Raw genomic sequence first — 20,652 nt, 5'->3', positions numbered from 1 at the left:
CATGGAGCAGAAAAAAAATGGGGAAAATTAAACAAGCAGGCAGCATCAAGCCCTTGTAGCAAGGCCACGTGATTCCTTACTCTCATGTCTATGCCCTGTCAGTGGGGTGAGGACACCAGCACAATGACAGCAGGAATGCTTTGATATATTAATCCCAAAGTGATGCAGAGCCAGTTCCTCAGCTGCTTCAGCTGATGTAATGCATTGTTTTCGCCAAAGCCATCTCGATTTTGTCTGACTGAAGGACTAACTAGTTCAGACTATTTTTTTGACAGATACAGAGGCCGTATTCCCAAATTAAATATGCATATTGACCTCTTGCCTGCCTTCTGCCCAAGCCCTGTGAAGAAAAGGCAGGGATGCAGGGACTGTACTACCCAAGCATCCCCCAGTCTGGAATAGCTTTTATCCCTATAGCACTTGAGGTAGGGAATGAGGAGTGGTTTTAGATTAGAAGAGACTAGGACGTATTTTCTTCTGAAGACAGCCTGGAGCTTTCTTAAAATATAGAGTTTTTTACACATCAAGAGGGGAAGCCACAGGATGTGAAACAGCCAGATTTTGCAGCTGAGCAGTGCTGTGGCAGGCCAGGAATAGCGGATAGGAGCGCAGATAGCAAACAGCAGACCATGACCATCCATCTTTGGGAGCCAGGCACCGCAATTGGTTGCTATTCAACAGCCTGGGATGGGTTTGGCTCCCCACAACCACAGCTGCTGTGGAGTTGGCTTCACTTTGCTTTGCACTGAAACACTCTGAGCCATGGTGTGTCTGTTGCTAATTAGATTAGGTCTGCAGAGGCTGCATTGAGTGAGTTCCCATTTTCACCCGGGATGGGTAGTTTTCAACGAGTTCAGTGATAGTTTGCACATTGCAGGTAAGTTCCCAGCCTGGCACAGTAATGCAGAGCTTGCACGTGTCGGTCTGGGTGGAGGCTGGCTTATGTTCTCCAAACAGGAGCATCAATGGGACCAGAACAACCTCTCTGGGGTTGTTGAGCGTCAGCTGTGATGGATATTCATGTGGTAGATTTACTGGCAGGGTGAAAAGCCTGCAGTGTTTGGACTAGTGCTTGTTAAGGCAGACAGACTCTCAGTATAGTGCTTACCACAGACTTAACATACTTCACCCTGGCTACCCGAAAACAGCTTTTGGATGCATGTCCAGAAATTTGGCAAGAAACCCCTGATTTCCAGACTACAGTTATATATGGCCTGTTTAGCTGTATGCTTTTGTGCTAACTTGGCTCCAAGTTTTATATAGCATCATCCCCATCCCACTTATCTCTAACAGAGTTTATAGAAAAAAGGCGTAGTTGTTCTGCCTTTGGCCAGACAAGCCAACTCCTTCTCATCTCAGTAAACTCCTCCTGCTGCTTATCTTAGGAGCTTTTCTCTTCACAGCTATTCAAATTTGGTTTCTTTTTAGCATGGAAAGGCGGACTTGCAGGCACCATTTTAGGTAAGGTCTTGTGGATGGTTGTGCAATGACCTTTCCTGAAGTGCTCTAATGTTAAATGCAATTTTTTTGGTGTTTATGTTGTGATGGTGGCACACAACCAATCCGTGACCAGTTTATGACCCCAGAACTTCCTCTTTTTCCCTTATTAACAGCTGATGAGATAATGAATTTAGCTCTTGATATGGTATTGGCTGCCTGCTTGATTTCACTCCACTTGTTTCTCAGTCCTTAACCTCTTGTAGGACTTTATCCTCCTTTTTTGGTGACATTTCATAACACTATGTCATCAGCTTATTTCATTAGTGCTGTCCTATTTGTGTCAGGGTGCTGATGAAAATACTAAATGAAATCAACCCCAAGGTTAACCTTTGAAAAACTCCCTCCAAAGGAAGATTCTTCCTCAGCCTTAAAAGCAATCCAATAGCGAGACCCTGAGATCCTCAAAGTGGCATCTTCAGTGACCTGTGAAAAGTTTATGGGTGAAAAACTCCCTCATGGCATGCTAAGGAGACTAGAGGAGGCCAGTAAGTCATTGAGGGGTTTTGGCAAGGTGAAGGCAACAAATAAGCTCTCTTCAGAAATATACCCACATCTTTAGTATAGCATGTAAGTTGCTGTTGGTAAAAGTGATCAAGATAATTGTCTCCTGCTGTTCTGGGATATTTTTTTTTCCAGTCCCCCTAAAGGCTTGGAAGCTCACAACTTTATGGACTGTATTCTCCTTGGTCAACCCAAGCTCATGGATCTCTTTTCTGGACCACCTGGGAAGACACTTATCAGTTATGTCTTCGCTGTGTGACTACAAGCCCCAGGCTAGACATGACAAAGCTAATTAAGGTTCCCAGAGGGTCAGAGCTCTGCTGATGCAAATAGAGACTCTGCTGACTTGAAAAGATGATCCAACAGTAATGAATTTCATCTGGATTAAATCTGCATGGACACTACCACTCTCCTGAGCCCTGTCTTGACACTGTTCAAAGGTGGCAGCACCTGAGAGCTTTTCCCAGGAGGTCTGATTTGCTGAAGAGGATCATCTTGGGCTCCTTAGAAGGTCTAATAAAGTACAAGCCCTTTAGTTGCACCAATAGGTTTTTTTATGCAGAATTTCAGTGCCAACACATACTTGTCTGTGATGTAATTTTTTTCCACTAATAAATCCACAGACCCTGCTGGATAACACTGCTGTTATGTTTGCAAAATACTACAGCGCTAATGGAGCTCTGCTCCTGTCATGTATCTTGACAATACAAAATATTTGCCTCCTAAGCATAGATTTTCCAAGGTCTTCAAGCGTTCCACTCTCCTTGGACTAATGGATATCTTGTTAAAGCTGTCAGGCTTCATTTCTGGTTTGGCAGATGCTGTGACCTTACAGTGGAACATTTTCTTTTAACACCATCAGTTAACAGTTTTAACACCGTCCTTGCCACTGGATTCTCCTATCCCAGGGCTTGCTGCTAATAGAGATGTAATCACATTTTCCTGCACAGAATATAAAAACATCCATTTTATTATGTAAAAGAGGTCTGTTGAGTACACCACCACCAGTTTTAACAGCTGATTGCTTGTTCTGATTCTCAAGAGTGAGGTTTTACAAGACAGTTCTGTTTAAGAGTGGAAAATCGTATCTTTAGGGTGTGCTCTGCACAAAACAGCCTCCTTGCACACAGGACACTGGAGAATGAGGTACGTACTGTGCACTTGAAATAGAGCCCTTTAAAACTGGCACGGGATACTCAGTGTTGTCTGAGTATCATTAATCACATTCATGACTCTCAGACAAAATGAGCTTTGACTTCATGTTGCTTGTTAAAATAGGAAATGTACATTCAGTATTTCATTTTCACTCACTGCACTTCATAGTGCAGCCAAAACTAATGTTTTTTTGAATCATTATTTCATATTTATCTGAACAAAGTCTGTATGTATAGTATTTTTATAACAATATGGCTTATTTGGTCTATATTAAAAGAAAAAAATTACTGTGTGTATCTGGAATGTGAGAAAAAAAGGATTTCTTACACTGCAGCACACATTCTATGTGTGATTTGAAATCTGACTGCAGTCACCCAATAGCTTGTTCTCTTCCAATTCTGCTTTATTCTTTTTTTCATCTTCCCCTCCTTCCCTTCCTCATCTCTTTCTTTCCCCCTTCCTCCCTTTCCCCTCCTTTCCCCCATTTTTCCCGTATTTCTTTCCCTCTATTTTTTCCTCCTTTTTGCTTTCCTCATTTTCTTTCACCGTTTGTTTCCCCCATTTCTTTTCCCCCCTTTATTCCCCTCCCTCTCTTCTCCCCCTTCTTCCCACCCTTTCCCACCTTTCCCCTGGATTTCTTTTTCCCTCTGTTTCTTTCTTTCCCCCTCCTTTCTCCCACCCATTTCCTTCCTCCTTCCCCTGTATTTCTCTTCCCCTCTCTTCCCTTCTCTCCACCCCTTTCCCCCAAATTTCTCTTTATTTCTTTCTTCCCTCTCTCCTCGTTCTTCCCCCCTTTGCCCCCATATTTCTATTTCCCTCTATTTCTTTCTCCCCTTTCTCTCTCCCCTTCCCTTTGTCCCCTCAGTAGTAGGTTTTTGGACAGAAACTGCCTAGCCCAAGGCTCAGTTGGCCATACAGCCAAGCCTCTGTAGGGCTTTCAGCCAGGCAGGCAAACAGCACTGATGCAAATCTTACTGCACCCCTGAACGGGAAATTCCTTGCATGGATACGGTGATGCAGCTGCACAGGTGGCTGAAATCCCTGGGTAACAGGGACCTAAAAATAAGGCTCTGCCCCGCCTCTCTGGCTGGAATTCCTCAAAGGGCAGGGGCAAATGCAAGGATAAGGGCTAAAGGAAGAAGTTATGCAGAGCCTGAAAGGGTGATAGTGCTAAGCCAGGCCTTGGGGAGGTGAAGAAGGGAAGCCTCAGGGATATCTAAGGAAACCAGACCCAGCAAGGCTTTGCCTCTGGGATGAGAGCTTAGTTTAAGGCCCCAGTGTTGCACTGCAGAGCAGGTCCCTTTTTACCCACTTGTGTAGGATCAGAGTAAACTTGATGCCGAATCTGAGGATGTGATGCACACTTTAATGCCCAAGCAAGGTGAGGGACTCATCCATCCACTTCTGCTGACAAAAAAATCATTTATTTCTTGTAAGATAAAGAGTCCCAGCTGCAAGGAGCAGCATTGATGCAATACCTCTACCCAGTTAATTTGAGGATGACCCAAATCTCAGGCGTTGTACATGAAAACTGCCAATATATACTGAGAAGGCAGGTGTTGGCTTTTACCTTTATCAAGTTTAAATCAATGGTTAAAATTAAGCCATAAAGATTAAATGCAGCTTTCTGGTCAGAAGGGGGTGGGTGGGTTTTGTAGCCCTTTTTTTCTGTCTGTGTAATATCGTGAGCTTGAGAGACTTTTAATTCGTATTTAGGAAATCAGTGTGAAAATTAAGGTGTAAGGGCTGTGACAGGAATTCCAGAAAATACATTTTCCTTGTCAATGTGAATTAATTAAGCACTGATGTACTTGACACTAAAATTAATCACGTCCACTTATACATAATAGGAAAATTCACTGTTGAAGAGATCCCACAGGACTATGAGGCTGTGTGAGGGTTCAGGGCACAAGGAGACACTTTTCTACCCTGTTTCCCCCATATTTGTGGCAGAGGAACCCCCCAGCTTTGCTGCTGGTGAGGTTTTGATGCCCGTTCACACGATTTCTGGTAAATTTACTGTGTCCAGTCTGGGCTCCTCAGTACAGGAGAGACATGGAGCGGATCCAGTGGAGGGCAACGAGGATGACTGGGGGACTGGAGCATCTCTCATATGAAGAAAGGCTGAGGGAGCTGAGCCTGTTCAGCCTCGAGAGGATCCATGTCTGACAATAACTGCAGGGAGGGTGTCAGAAGATGGTCCAGGCTCTGCTCCGTGATGCCCAGCAATAGCACAAGAGGCAACAGGCAGGAACTGATGCCCAGGAAGTTCCACCTGAACATGAGGAAGAAGTTCTTTCTTGTACAAGTGACTGCACGCTGGAACAGATTGCCCAGAGAGGGTGTGGAGTCTCCCTCGCTGGAGATATTCCAGAACCCTCTGGACACAATCCTGTGCCATGTGCTGTGGGTTGACCCTGCTTGAGCAGGGAGGTTGGACCAGATGGGACCTGCTATGGTCCCTTCCAACCTGACCCATTCTGTGATTCTGTGATGCTGTGACTTTCCTACAGCTCGGCGGGGAGTCCGGGGACGCCAGGGAGGAGTGGGGCTGTGGGAGCAGGAAGGGGCATGAGGGCAGCGAGCAGGGCCCCTCTGGACTCCGATTCTGGGGAAGGGGGGCGTGAGGGCAGCGGGCAGGGGCCCCCGTGAATCCCCTTTTTAGCGGGGCTGGGAAAGCACCGCGCAGGGAGCCGCCGCATCCCGGTTTCGGGGGGCGGGGAGGGGGGGCCGAGGCGGCCCTGTCCTGCCCCTCAGGGCGGGGGGCGGCGGCGCATGCGCGGGGCGGGGGGCGGTGACGGGCGCGCCGGCGGAGGTGGTGGAGGGAGCGGGAGGGTCGGTCGGGGCTGCGGGGGAGCGGGGCCGGTCCGGCTCCGGTCCCGACGGGTCCGCCATGGGGACGCAGGGTGCCGGGAGAAAGCGGCTGCCGAACCGGGAGCGCCTGACGGCGGAGGACGATGCGCTCAACCAGATCGCCCGCGAGGTGAGCGGCGGGAGGCGGCATCCCCCCTTCTCCCTTCTCCATCCTCCTCCCTCCCCTCTCTTTCCCCCCCGGACTCCCCCGAGCGCCGCGCAGGCGCCCCCGGCCACAGACACCGCGGCGGCTCAAGGGCGAGGTAAAAACCCGCTTTCCCCTCCGTCTGTGTGAGCATTGCTGGGCACCGCTCCGGCTCTCGGTGCGGGGAAGGGCGTGCGGTGCCGGAGCCACCCCCGCTCCAGCGCCTCTGGGAGGGGACATCCACCGTCTGCTGCTGAGAACCACTGAGACTGGTGTTAACCATTGAAAATAGGCCGCTCGGGTGTGTTACGGATACTTATAAATCATGGAGTCGCAGAATGGTTTGGGTTGGAAGGGACCTTAAAGATCATCTAGTTCTAAACCACTGCCGTGGGCAAGGACACCTTCCGCTAGAGCAGGTTGCTGCAAGCCCCATGCAGCCTGGCCTTGACGCACTTCCAGAGATGGAAGTGAAAAAATAAAACTGGAATACCGCAGGCTGATGCTGGGTGTAGGCATAATTGAACCCTCTAACTTGAAAACTGACGTATATTTATGTTGCTGGCCACTAGACACTGCATTGTGCTCAGTGTGACTTTAACCAGTTAACCCAGCTGATGGGTGGCTGCTTGCTACCTCCTTGTTCTTCTTGGGTGCAGTTGCATTGGTTCAGTGGTAACCGGAATGATGTGAGTTTGGTTTTTATCTTTACTAAATCTGACACAGGTTGTTCTGCATCCTTTGTCCCACAGTCTTCCGATAGGAGAGATGGGCAACCCCAACCTGAGAGCGGGATAAGCAGCTCTGGGGTTGTTCTCTAGTACAGAACCTACAAGAAAGACAGAGAGAGACTATTTACGAGAGCATGTAATGACAGGACAAGGGGAAATGTCGTCACACTGACAGAGAGTAAGTTTAGATTGGATATCAGGAAGAAATTCTTGACTGTGAGAGTGGTGAGGCACTGGCACAAGTTGCCCAGAGAAGTTGTGGAAGCTGCATCCCTGGGAGTGGGTGGCGCTCTGAGCAGCCTGGTTTAGTGGAAGGTGTCCCTGCCAATTGCAGGGTATTGGAACTAGATGAGTTTTAAGGCCCGTTTGAACCCCACCCATTCTATGATTCACTGTGTCTAAGCTGCTCCAGTGCTGGCTGCTGCTGAAGGTGGCCATTTGCTTCCCCTAGTATGGGTTATGTGAGTCTCCTCACCTGGTGTTGGTCTGACCCCAAGATGGGTTGTGAGATAAATCGCTCTTCTAGAAGAGATTTAAGTCTCTTGTGGTTTCCTTTCCTGAATCACAGTTGCAGCAGGATAAAGAAGGATGCTAATTTGTAGCTTATTTTTGGTGGCACTGCCTGGTAGGTTGAGTTAGCTGTAGCATCATGCACCATGTTATCAGTAATGCCTTTACTATTCTTGTATACCATTTTGAAGTGGTTTGTAGCATCACTGGAACACATGCAGTAGACTGATTTTTGTGTGAGTGATTCAGATAGCGTGCTTCCAGAAGGGAGATTTTTGTGGCAGTTTGATGAGAAGATGAGAAAGTTCCTGGGGATGGAGTTTGAGATAGGAAGACAAGAATATCTCATTGTCTGGACATAAAATAGCAAGAGTGATTGTGCTGTCTGTTAGAGTTTGTGTCATGATAATATCCTAAGAATTGTTTTGGGGTGAGAGTTTAAATTCCATAACTGTGTCCTGGCTGTGCTGTCATTTGATCAAGGAAAACATTGTAACAGGGGGCCTAGGTTGTCCTTTGTTGCACATTTTTCTCTCACTTTCTCTTTTCTTTAACTTAGATCTGATTTTCACTGCATTGTGCAGTGGTTTGAGGCTCAAATATTGTGGTGTTTTGTGGGTTTATTTCTTCTCCCGGGGTTTGTTTAAAGGACAACTCCATTTGCTCAAAAAGCCCAACACAAGCATGTCTTTTATCTTTTCCCCTGAGTGCTAAAACTGTGAACTGCCAAGTTCAAGGTTCAGCATTTTCCCATATTGTTTTAACTATTTACATTACTCTGTCTCTGGGTTTTGTTGTTTTCCACACAAAGGATCCCAGATGATTGCTTCTGTATGATCTTAAAACTCTTAAAAAGTGTAGATTAAGCCTTTTGTCCCTTCCTAATAGGGATGCTGATAGTCTTTATGTTAAGAAGGGTGTAAGGGTTACTGACATTTGGTCTCTTGCAGCCTTCCTCGCAGGTGTTCAGACAAAGCTGGGACATAGATGTGTTGTGTTTGCACATAGGTTTTCACTCCTCTCTTTCCTTTGGTCTTTGTGTCCAGAAGCCAGAGGTGCTTGCAAGTTATTTGCAGATCCTAGAATCTCATTTTTCCTATGTTAAGATAGGAGCCTAAAAGAGCATCCAAACCAGACTGATCCATGGAGGTGCTTTTACCTTGGGATCCTTCGGAGTGAGCTGAAATACATACATCTTCTCTCCTTTTGGTTTCCCTCCAGAAAGATTGTGCTACTTTGACACTTTCCAGTTTTATTTTGTGATTGTCAGGGTATCTTGAGAAATCCACCCTTCTTGCTCTACTGTGTGCTTCTATAAGGAGACAGTAAGGCTTGTAAGGACTCTTAAACTCCTGCCATTTGAAGCATGATTTTTTTTTTTTGAATTTGCAACCGGCGTGTCTTGCTGTGTGTGTGCAGTCTTGCGTAGACCGAAGGAGAGCCTGGTGTGGTGAGGAGGGCAGCCCTCGCCCCGTGGGACGCAAGAGCGGTCAGTCTGGAGGGGAAGTAACTAAGCAAGCGGAAGGAAATTGTAAGAGTGAAGCACATTATAGTGACAAGGGCTTAGTAGCAGTATTAGTTGTGTTAATCAGCAGTAGTAAGTTTTAATGTTTGAGGCAATTTCTGAGCTGGATCAACTGCATGTAGCCTTGTCTAGACCTAATTAGAAGGGAGGTAGAAGGCACAGTGCTGTACCGCTAAATCTGGCTGCGGAGTTCCTGGCAGACGTGGTAATTAACTGAATGGCAAATATGTAAATATAATTAACAGGAGAACACGGTGTGCTGGGTTTCTAACAGCCACAGGCAGCTGCCACTCAGGATTTGCTGTACGCACACCTGGCTTGTATTGCTGAGCTTGTTTTTTCCCGGGTGTCAGCTCTTGCAGATGACAGCGAAGCCGATCAATGATCGGCTTCTCCGCTTTCAGACTTGCATTGACGCCAGTAGATTATTCTGTGTTTAGGTCAATGGAAACTTTTGGGCTGTTTTGTTCCTCGGTGAGTACATGCCAACAGTGTTTGCAAAATCTAGCAGTTTGATACTCTTCAAGGTCTGTGCCAGCACAGCCAGCGGGAATCGCGTCCGCGTACTGCGCAATCATCTGTCGGGCTGGTGCATGCGTGGTTCGGGAAGGCAGAATCCTGGGCTGCTGAACCTTACAGGAGCTGGCTTCCCGCTTGGATTACATGGGTTTGATATGATTACTTGAGACACTGTTCCTAGGGGAATATTTTTCTTGCTAACTTCCACTACAGTAATAATTGTTACGCGAGCAGAAGGAGTTTTGCAAATCCAACAAGGAACTGCCATCTGTGTAAATGAGGTATTTTTCTCACAGGCAGGTAACATTAGTTACTGGTTTTTGTTTTCTTGAATGAGGAAGAGAAGGTCAATTTCTTGTTTTTATTAGAAAAGTAATTGACACCTTGTTTTGCCACTGTTTTGCAAACAAGTGTGTTATACTGCTCAGAAAAAACAATCCTGCCCTGTGTCATCCCTGTGCTAGAAATCTTTTTCATCCATGATTTTACCGTGTAGAACTCTTTAGCTAGTAATTAATTTGAAATTAGTAATTCAAGCAACATAATTTATTTTTATTGTTAAAGAAAGTAGTGTTATGACATTTGTGTCTTCATTCTTTGTACCCTTTTATGTCACTTTGAAGAATTGTCACCTATGTACTTGTACGTACATAAGTATTATTTTGTCAATGACAGCAATGATGAGTTTATGGTTCACTACTTTGGTTGTTTCACTGAAGTGTTTAGTTTGGGCATTAGCTTGTATGCCTAGTGATTCAAAAATTGGAACGTTACACTCTTGTGAGGAGCAAAACGCGTTGCTGATTAGAAAAAGCTCAAAATGCAGGCGAAACCAGCCAACCAGCAAAATAATGATTACAGTAAGAAGGTATTAAGGAACTTCAAAAGCCTAAGTTGGAGTTTTGGGGCTAGTGAAGAGATGCTGTGATCACTGAATGTGAAATCTTTTTAATTGAGGGGATAATTTGGGGGAGAGATCTCTGGTTTATACAGAATTTTGAGTGACTTCCGTATGTAGAGATGGAAACAATTTGGTGAAAGTCAAAGCTAAACCAAGCAGAATGGATATTTATATATGCAAACACAAGCCACTCAAACTTTATTGAACTGTTATGCAAACCAGAGCATTTAAAGCAGTGTGTTCCCTAAGGATATAGGAGGTAATGCCTGTGTAAGATCTGTGTTCCTCTTTTATAGTGGTGGAACTTTTTTGAACGGTATTTGGCATTACAGATGTGTACAGGCTTTTGTAAGCCAGATGAATATTCCAAGAGAAGCCCTTAGAAACAGTCTAGCTTATGTAGCACCAGTACTTGACTTATTTTTTTATTGTATTACTTTCTGCCTTTCTGAAGGTTAACATATGATGTGAAGAAGCATGTCTGACTGTAAATCTCTCTTCTAGAACAGAAAGTTATGAAAGCAAGCGATGCTCTTGGAGGGCTTGACTCAGCCCGGCTGACCTAAATATAGGAAGGAAGGAGGACTTTGTAGGCGATGCTTGCCAGTAGGGCGTGGGGAATTGTTCCAAATTTGAGATGATTTTATGTAGCAAATATGTTCTTCATCAAACACTCCTTTTTGCTAATGTTTTATGTCTATGTATCCAACAAACGGCATTGGCATCACTTACAATCTTTTCCAAAAGAAATGTGTGAAGGAGCAGCTCTGGATGGTTTGGGAAGCAAGATAAAAATCCTGTTTCCCACTGCACAGTCTGCCTCACAGTGTGCCTATTGCAACTTGAAATAATTAGTTGCCTGCCTTTGTGTCCGTGCCTGGCCCGAGTCCTCTTCAGCTGTTCTCTTGCTGTCCGAGGAAACAGCTGTTTAGGAACTGTGATTCCTGTTTCAGTCAAGCAAGAGACTACTGGTAGGATTAACAACATGGGAAGCCCAGCCTCTTTCTTTGCAAGCCCAGATGCTGAGCTTGGCTGCAGGATGTAATACTAATCATTACCTCATCTAGAAGGATGTTTTTCCAGGCCTGTTGCTGAATGAAGTTGGAGCTCAGATGTACTTGCACGGCTTTCAACGCTGTTCAGATTTTTTTTTTTCATACTTTGGTTGCAAGGAGCATAATCCACATAATATTTGGGGCTTGTGAAGCAAGGTATTTGTCCCTCCTGTCAAGTCAGCAGGTTGCCAAGGCAGTGGATCTGTCTAGCTAGACAGAAGCACTCGTAGGCAATCCTTAAAATAGCAGCTCTGAAATATCAGCTGTTGTCTCGCTTGTGTTGAAATACTTTTTGGGGAGAAGCTGCCCATTGGAATGGTGTGGGGGGGATGGAGCAAAGGAGCTGCAGCAAGCCAGATTTTCCTTCAGAGAAGTTATAAGGTGGCTTGGAGAATTTATTTTAAATGCCAGAGATGCTTCTGAGAAGGGAAGGTGCATGGTCATTTCAATGCCAGAAGCAGAGAAAGCTCCACGATATCTTATGCTCTTGCTCATCCCTCTGAATCCACCAGAGATGTAGCTGGTCTTGCATGTAATAGAAAAATAGCTGATTTTTGGGCTTCATCACATGGGAAAGATGAAGGAAGTGCTTAAGGACTTCTTGTAGGAAGACATCTGTAACCATCTGCTCCCAAGACACTCTCCTTTCTTTTCACCTTATTTAAGTTATGGAACAAGAAATAGTCTGTAGAACTTTCCCAGCTAATGCTGGAAAAATATCTGGTATGTGCATTGAAATTAGAACATTGTATTAGGCAAAAATACATTTAAAATGCATCCATATGGGCAGGCTTGGTGTAGAGTCTTGCAGTTGGTGTTGGCCGATTCCTAGTGAACATGACTTTCATGCCATGGGTAGCTGGGGTGAGTTGTGGTACAGCTCACTGCAGCTCAAGGGTACTGTGATCCCTAGATTCCAGCCCAGCATCTTTAATTTTGCTTTAAACTCTTAAGAGTAAGATGCTGTAAGGTAAATTCCTGCTGGTGAGGAGCTGCTGTGTGCCACTTCATCCTGTGAGTAGCATAACCTCTTACAGTAGAGTGAGACTAATGGCAGTATCCTCTTAAACAGAGCAGTCTGATGTGCTGGAGCTCAGGTATTTGGGTGGAGAACCACCAGTGTTGCTGGTAGGTTGCAAGAAATGGAAGGCAGCTCTCAGAGGCCTGGTTGTAGAAGATTTAAGTGTTGGAATTAAAGCTTGATATGGCATAATAAACACTAAATAAAGCAATGCTTCACTGGTAGGCACGTGGTGGTTTTAATTATGCAGGAAGAGCTATGCAGTGCTTGCAGTGTGTAAATGACTTCAAGTAGCTGAATGACCATGTGACATAATTTTCTTGTATGAAAATGTGTAAGTTCTAGTCAGGCTGTTAAAAACTAATGATTTTTGGAGGCTACAGAGAGGGTACAAAAGTTATGTGTTCAGAGGCTGGGAAAAAACACAGAAGTACCACTTTCCTGTTGGCAGGAATTTGCCATAACTCTGCCCACTGTGCAAGTTTGACAGCTGTCCTTACCCAGAGTACTCACTGGTTAGACCACAGCACCAAAGAAATTTCCTATTAATATTTGGATGGTTTCTAATTCTACCTTTAAACAAACTTAACTAAGTGGCACAATCCTTGCTTGAAGGGCAAGGAGTGGGAAATATTTCCCGATGAGCAGAGCTAGGAGCACTTTTATGGCCTAACCAGTAGAGACTTTTGAATGTTGGGAGGGGAGAAGACACAAGCTAACTCTGACTAATGCTGTTTCCAAAACGGAGTGTTGCTTGTTTTGGCTTGTGGATGTGTGCCTAAACCAAAAACTGGGCAGAAAAGGGTGTATCCCTGGCTCAGTGAAGCAGTGACTAGTGTCTTCCCAAGATGGCTTTGACTTGCACTACAGCATCTAACCTGCAATCCTGTGCTCTCTTCCTCCATCCCCTCAGTGTTTCATGTTTTCCTGTGTGAAGTGTGTGGCATTCTGAAAGGGGGGATGTTTGTCTTCAAATCCCTTGAAAACAATGTTGGGTTTATTCTCAGACATAAAAATTTGATAGTTTTAACACAACTAGCTGTTTCTCGGTTAAGGAAGGATGGATGTTTTGGGTTTTGAGCATACTTGTACATAAAGGGCACAACTGTGGTGTAAAACTTTGAGTGACTAGTTCTGACTTGAAAGTTTCACTGAATACATTGAAATAACTTTTGTTAATTTACCAGCTTAAGATACTGTTTGGTGCCAACAAAAATGAGTGTCTGAGCTACTTGCTCATTAAAAATTTCTGACCTAGAACTGGGAAGTTGATTCCTTTGAGATGCACTTCCAGTATGAACTAGCCTGGGTGTGATCTGAAGAGAGGTGGATTTGTTCAGTCACATCTGCTTTGCTCTTCTGTGAGCCAACAGCTTGGCGTGGACTGTGGGTTTATCCACCTAAATAATACTGTAGCATTTAAGAGCTGAGCTGGAGACAAGGAAAGTGATCTGATAGTGCCAAATCTGAGCTGTGTTCCAGTCTTGGATGTGGTGAGGAAGCCTCTTCATTTCCTGTTGCTTCTAGCTCCTTGCTGGGTTCATCACCACTCTTTCCTCCTTCCTGCATGCTGATTTCTCTGCAAGATGAGAGCTTCTTTTGTCACACAGCTTGATCCTGACATTATGCTTGCAAAAACACTGGATGCCTTCTAGTTCTCCCATGCTTCGTGAGCTCCTGTGCTCTGGGACAGAATACTTCGATTTTATTTTTGTATTATATGCTGCTGTACAAGAAATCAGAGTCTTTGGTAAACCAAAATTACCAGGTGTATCATCATAACTGTGTTCCTATTTTTAATACCTGGTAATTAGGTAGGGCAGTGCTTGTTATCGTTGGTGTGTGAAGAATGGCACAAATGATACTTAGGTTTCAGAGCAACGGTTTTCTTTCCTCTTAGCTGTCGGAAGGTTTATGTGAATGAGAGTGGATTATTCAAACTTCTATCAAAGAAACAAGCAAGATGGTGTCTCCGACTGACTTCCTCAAAAATAGATCCCTCAGAGTTGGGCTTTTCCTACCGTAACGTCATTACTTGCAGTTTTTGGATGTAATTAGTGTCAGATTGATTTATCTCTCCCAGAATGGAAAAGCTTACTGGAAGAGAGTTCCACAAATTCAGTTTATTTGGGTGTTTACTGGTTTAGCTGGTTGGGCAGTGGATTGTGTTAATATTGCCTGCAGTGAGGTGATGATGCCTCTGTCATGCTGGTGACTCTTTGCAAACCATTCCTGCAGTCCAACAGATGCCTTGAGTGCAGATCTCTGCACAGACAGGGAATGTAAAGAAGTAATATTTCTTCCCTCTTGGTTTCTGCTTTTGCGTATCTTGTGACCTTTCCCTTTGCCAGTATCTGGTTTAAATTTAATATTCTTTTTTTTTCTTTGCCTTCCTCTTCTGAGTACTTCCTACGTCCCAAAATAACCTTTCCCTAATCCCACGTTTGAATACCATGTTTAGTTGAGTCTTTCTCTTTTGTCTGCCTTTGCCAGCCCCTTCCAGTAGACAGAAATGTAATACACGGGTATCTGGCACTCTAAAAGCTGGGTCAGGTTTTTAAACTTATTCCCTCAGGTCAGATGGATTTCAGGCATCCCCACTTGGGTCTTCTAATTATGGAGCGTTTATCAGCTAACATACTAGGATGACAGGAGAGCAAGGAAAGGCTCTTGGTGTGCTTTACATGCAGAAAAATCCCTGGGCTCTGGTCTCCTATCAGACTCTTGTGGCTTCACATTTTTTCCCTTTTAAAACACATGTTGCTTCAAAGTCAGATGGTTCAGATAGGGCTGTTTTTATCGGTGCTGGTGTGCTACAGTCTTCACACAAACCCATGAAATCATATTTGCTTCTGCTGGCTATGTACACTAAAAGAAAACAGCCTACTGGTTTGTTTTGTTTTGTTTTTTTTTTTTATCTGTATTTGCTTCTTGTTTCTCTCTGATTGTAAACGTCAAGTCCTTTCAATGGACTTGCTAGGAAAATAGTAGATTTAACATTATGTGTTTTTAGGAAATAAGTCAGTTAAGACTGACTTATTTTGATGGTCTACAACCCTGTTGCTTTGCTGTGCAACTGTGTGTTTCCCATAAACTGTTTTCCTTAAATTGTCCGTTCTCCCACACAAAATGTGTGTGTGCTGGTCTTGGTTTTCTTCCTTTGCTGAATGTACTGCTGGGCTCTAAGAGGATTTACATTGACAAATATGTTGATTCAACATCTGTTGAAAATGAAAGTGGGCTTCTGGGACATGTTGTGGGATACCCAAAGGTCATGCTATTCCATTGTTTCTTAAATATGAAATTTAAATCTGCCCCAATGTGAAATGAGTACATTGAAGCAGTGATGTGACCTAACCTTTAAATGAACTGTGGAGGAATCCAGGGGCTCTGGGAAATAGTGTGCTTGTGTGTGGATACAAGGGATAATGTCAGTGTTTTATTTATAGAGGGTTATACAGTGGGTTTTGTAATATTTGTCCATTCTTGTTTAATTACCCTGAGAAAAAAAATCATTATTTGTTGAACTAGAGCAAGCAAAGAAAGGTTCTCTGTGTGTGCTGATGAAATGCTTTTGTATCACTGATGGAATAAGTATAACCTGTCAGGCTTAACAACAGTTTTCAGGTGAAAGGTAACTTGTTGTCTAACCAAGCAATATACAAATTTAGCATCAGAAAATAAAGATCAGTGTTTTTTTAGTGAGCTATACTCTTTATAAAAATCTAGCCTCATTTTTTTGGGGAGGCTCAACCTGTTAATACAGAAACAAGCTTCTTAGATATGCATTACCTAGAGATGTTTCTCTGGGGTCTGTTACCTGTGCTTCTGGCTTAGCAAGTCTCCTCTTTCAGTCTTCCCACTATAAAATCACCACAGTGTGCCAAAAAAATAGTCTTGGTTAAGAGCTCTGTGAATACAGCCACCAGATGTAAGCCCCTTGTGTATAACATTTCTAAGATTGCTGGGTGCACCTTGGGAGCTGGTGGGAAACCTTGAGGGAATTGGGTTTTCATTGTAATTTCCTCTAATAGAATGTGATTCTCCAAGGGCTGAGCTGCTGCTGGCTTAGCCCATTCTCTCACCACTTCTTGTTGCTTTGCCATTTTTCAAACACAGCTGCTCCTGACATTAAACTTAACCAATCAACACGATTTGAGTGTTAAATAGACTGTGAGACTGAGGATAAAAGTTATAATTGTATCTGCTGGGTGGTAATCGCTGTTAGGGAAAAATGGAGCAAGCAAAGAAAGGACCTGAGCAGGGGAGAGCTGTCTCTGTCTTCCGCTGCTGATGTATTCCAGGTGGCATTCTTTGATTTCCAGAACTCCAGAGTAGCCGTGAAGGTAATTTTTCTCTTGTACCACTAGACAAGGCATGTGTGGCCTGGTAGTGTATTTCAAACTAAACTAATTTGTTAATGAGGGTTAGGACACAGATTCTCCAGGTAATCTGTTGTGGCTCAGACCCAGTTTGGATGCACTAATCCTGTCCCACCCCCACGCAAAAGCTGTCCAATGGTTTCCTAAACAATGCTGTTTTTTTAGCTTTAATCCGAGCTGATGGGTTGTTCAGCGCCATCACACCCTGGGCAAGTTGTCTTGGCATGTCCCGACTCTCTCGGGGAATTCCTCTTCCCATGAGGGAATGGGTTGTGGAATGATAGCAGCATGAGAGGGTGACTCCTGTCCGCTGGCCAGGTAAGTGTGTCTTGTAGATACAAATTTTTGAACTGGTTGAGATATAGGGCACAGTGTGATTGTCTTAGTTTTTTTTTTCATTTATTTTTTGACAGGTCTCTCGAAATTACTTGAAGTGAATTTTTAAAACGTTTTCTTTGTGAAATTTCCCATGTGCTTTTTCTGCAAACTGAAATGTAGAACTTGGCTCCTCTCCTGAAGAGACATGCTTAGAGCGCCGTTGCTAAATGTTTGAAGTTTGATTTTTGTTGTTAATGAAGGACAGAAAATCCAGTAAAGCACGGTGTAGTAGAAGCTGTTATCCATACTCTGCGGTGTACAGCTGTACTAACAAGAAAAGGCAATTTCACCAGGCTTTTTTTAAGGTGGTGTCTCTGGATATAGACACTTTTCCTTAAATCAGATTTGCTCAAGCAGGTTTTGGCATTTCCTTGGCGGATGTTACAAATGGAGAGTTCCAGCTTGTATTTGAAGTGTCCTGGCTTTTCCATGAGAATATGGGTAGCCTGAGGGAGAGCTGCAGGCTATTTGTTGTAGCAGAATATCTGAGTTATTCAGAACCACAGTCTCTCTGCAGGAAGGTAATACGATTTGAAGAATTCCATGCAACTCTTTCCCACCTGGCTCTCCCCAAACGCTTTTAAACAGGAGTCATCCACTGCTTAACACAAGTATTTAGTGGTGAGGGGCATGAAAAATCACAATTTTTACAATAGTTCTCTTGCATATGCTGAATTTTTATTTTTACAATAGTTCTCTTGTATATAGTGAGTTTGAAATGTGGTATGTTTTACATATAAAATGAAAATAATCCTCTCTGGTGACATCTCTTGTAGGGTCCTTCATGCAATTTAATTTATGTAGTAGACTTCTGATCTTCTCCAGTGCTTATGATGACTCTGGGTCCTTCTTTTAAATTTCGTATAAAATTAGTGCAGTTGAAGAGAGTGAAAAACCAGTGCCTGGCAGCTTTACACAGTGTCCAACAAAACATCATATTGTAAACATAATAAAACGGTCTATTAACAAATTACTTTATTAACTCTAATCAGTCTAAAGAGCTAAATTTAATTAAATCTGCTTGTGGATGAGAACATTCCACTCAGAGAAGTGCACTAAAGGTCATCTCCTGTTTTGAATTTTAATGTTGCATGTAAAAATTTGTTTTGTCTTTCATTTGCTTGAGGTCAGGTAGGAATTAGGGATTTATTATTATTACTAATTATTTGAAGAGGTCAGATATCCCTGACTTTTGTGACAGAAATTAGAGGTATACCTGTGAGGCTCGAGGAAATAATTTGTCTATTAGATGTGTGTAGTTGTAGATATTTATACTTACTGAAATGGAAGTTCCATGTAAACAAAGATTGAACCCTTTGTTCTGACTTGATACTTGAGTGTTTCTGTTTTGAACTCCCATTTATGAAAGTACTTAACTCCGAACAGTAATTTGCTTTTTAAGTACCTTGGTTTGTAGGTCAGCCCTTCCCAGGGAAAAAGGTACTTCAATGAGGAAGAAGGAGAATATCTGCTTTCAAATACATGGCTAGGAAAGAAAAGTGCCACTGAGGGCACCTTTTTCACTGCTAGAAAGTTGTCTTGGACTTAGGTTTTTTAAAGGGTACTCAGACTATATTGAGTGTCCACATTTTTGAGTGGCTTCTACAGCATTATCCCTCATTTTAACATTTTAAAATTAATTAATTAAATTTTGGAAGTAGGCTCTGGACATCAGTCTTACTGTGACAACTTAGGTCAAGCACCACAACACACTGATTTTCCTCCTGCTGTCAACAAGCTATGGGATTGAGGATCAAAATTGTTGCAATGAGTTCTTATTATAGATAAAATAATAATTATTTTGATTCCCTAACAGTTTAAATAGTACTGATATCAACTGTTAGTGTCAGGTCCCTGTAACCTAGTTTGGTTATGCAATCTGGTGAAGTCAGGCTGACAGGAACATAGTCAAGTGTTCCCTTTGAAAGAATGTGCTGTGTAGCACCTGAGATGAGGAGTAACACCGTGCTGAACAGTCAGTGCTTCCCAAATGCTGGGGAGACACGTGCTAAAGCAGAGAACAAGCATTCTGGAAAATAGACGTGTTAAAAATCCGTCAGTAGGCATTACAAAAATTCATTTCACTTGAGTTTTTGACGTTAAACTTCAGGAAGTTCCAAGAACTTACACCATAGGCATTGCAGGAAATCCTGCCTAGCAGCCAAAAATCCAAGTGTCACCTTGGGAAGGCCTGCAGAGTTTTATAAACTTTGTCATGCATAACTGTGTTATGCCGATGTTATAACTGTGTTATGTTACAGCTGGAAACCTTCAGTGTATTTATTTCTGTGTGGGATAAAACCCACACTATTCTATAAGTAAATGCGTGATGGTTTCTTGGATGTGTTTTTAATATGCTGTTTTTGAAAAAGAAAGGGTGGGGAGGTAGAGAGGAAGGAAAGGCCACTCAGGGGAAAGGTGTGATGCTGGTACAGAGCAAAGGAGCAGCTGACAAGGTCTGGTGCTGCAGCCTGGGAGAGGAGGCAGGTAACCCTCTCTACAACTTTATAACTCCTGAAGTATTTTGTCTGCTTCTATATTCAAATCTTTATTTCTACTGCTTTGCATGACATGCTTTATGAAAGGCTTTTTAGTATCTCAAGGAAATTCAGTAATGAAGTGTGATTGGTAGGTGTGATGGGTTTTTCCAAAGACAGTGTGAACTCTTGTTCCACGAGAACATTATGAGGTGCTTTCGTTGTTTGAACATAACTCCAAAGAGGGATTTCTTTTTTCCTTATCCAGGAGAACTTGCATCCAGCGTCAGGCAGGCCATATTATTCAGACATACTGTACACCAGACAGCCAGTTTATATATAGAAGCAACACACTTCTAGTACTCTCTTTAATGTGCTAAGCTTGACAGAATTCCATCTGAGATGCAATAAGTGATTACCCTGGCTGGACTTGCTAGGTGGTGAAGACTGAGGAAAAGAGGGAAAGTGTGGTATGGCAAATAAGGAAAATACAGATAATTAACATCATATGTTGAATTGTTTCCTTCAAAACATTATGCATGCTTTGAAAATGACTAATAAAGTAGTTGTGTGATTTATTGGTTTGTTTATTGCCACACTATCTTCAGCTTCCTTTTGTTTCAGTTCTACAGCAGGAATGCGGGTGGGCTGGGTGCAGTGAGATGTACTATTCATCCCAATACTGCCAAACCAGGACAATTGTATAAATGGATTTAATTTCCAATTCTGTAGCACTGCATTGGGTTCCCTGTGAAGTGTGACCTGATTGTACAGGGAACACCTTGGGAAATACAGAAATGAGATTTGTTTTGTCTAACATAGTGGGTGTTGTTGATAATCTTCTGTGCTCTTAGTTATTAATTTGAAATAGCTTTTCTTGCACAATAGTTTTTAAACCACTTCTATTTTTATAGTGCAGGAAAATACTTAGGCGGGGTGGGAGTCGGCAATAAATATTTTTATTCCCTAAAGTGATGGCTCTTGGCCAACTTCTGCACT

At 43.3% G+C, this 20,652-nt stretch overlaps 1 protein-coding gene across 7 annotated transcripts in view; it reads left to right on the top strand.

Moving 5' to 3' along the window:
* The first annotated feature begins 5,965 nt into the window (after positions 1-5,965).
* The window catches only part of LRRFIP1 (LRR binding FLII interacting protein 1), a 112,398-nt gene continuing 97,711 nt past the window's right edge, over positions 5,966-20,652 (top strand). For 6 of the 7 annotated variants that reach the window (XM_027678072.1, XM_027678069.1, XM_027678068.1 and 3 more), the window contains exon 1: positions 6,014-6,139. In XM_027678072.1, coding sequence (XP_027533873.1) covers positions 6,050-6,139 — 90 coding nt within the window. In that variant the 5' untranslated portion in view covers positions 6,014-6,049. Of the gene's footprint in view, positions 6,140-20,652 lie in introns of all 7 variants that reach the window. The other variant, XM_027678070.1, reaches the window with a different exon arrangement.

Source organism: Neopelma chrysocephalum, unplaced genomic scaffold, assembly GCF_003984885.1.
Source record: "Neopelma chrysocephalum unplaced genomic scaffold, ASM398488v2 Primary Assembly neopelma1_44, whole genome shotgun sequence".
Classification (NCBI taxonomy): domain Eukaryota; kingdom Metazoa; phylum Chordata; class Aves; order Passeriformes; family Pipridae; genus Neopelma; species Neopelma chrysocephalum.
Note: the sequence above shows the minus strand (reverse complement) of the source record. Positions and strands in the feature narration are given on the sequence as shown.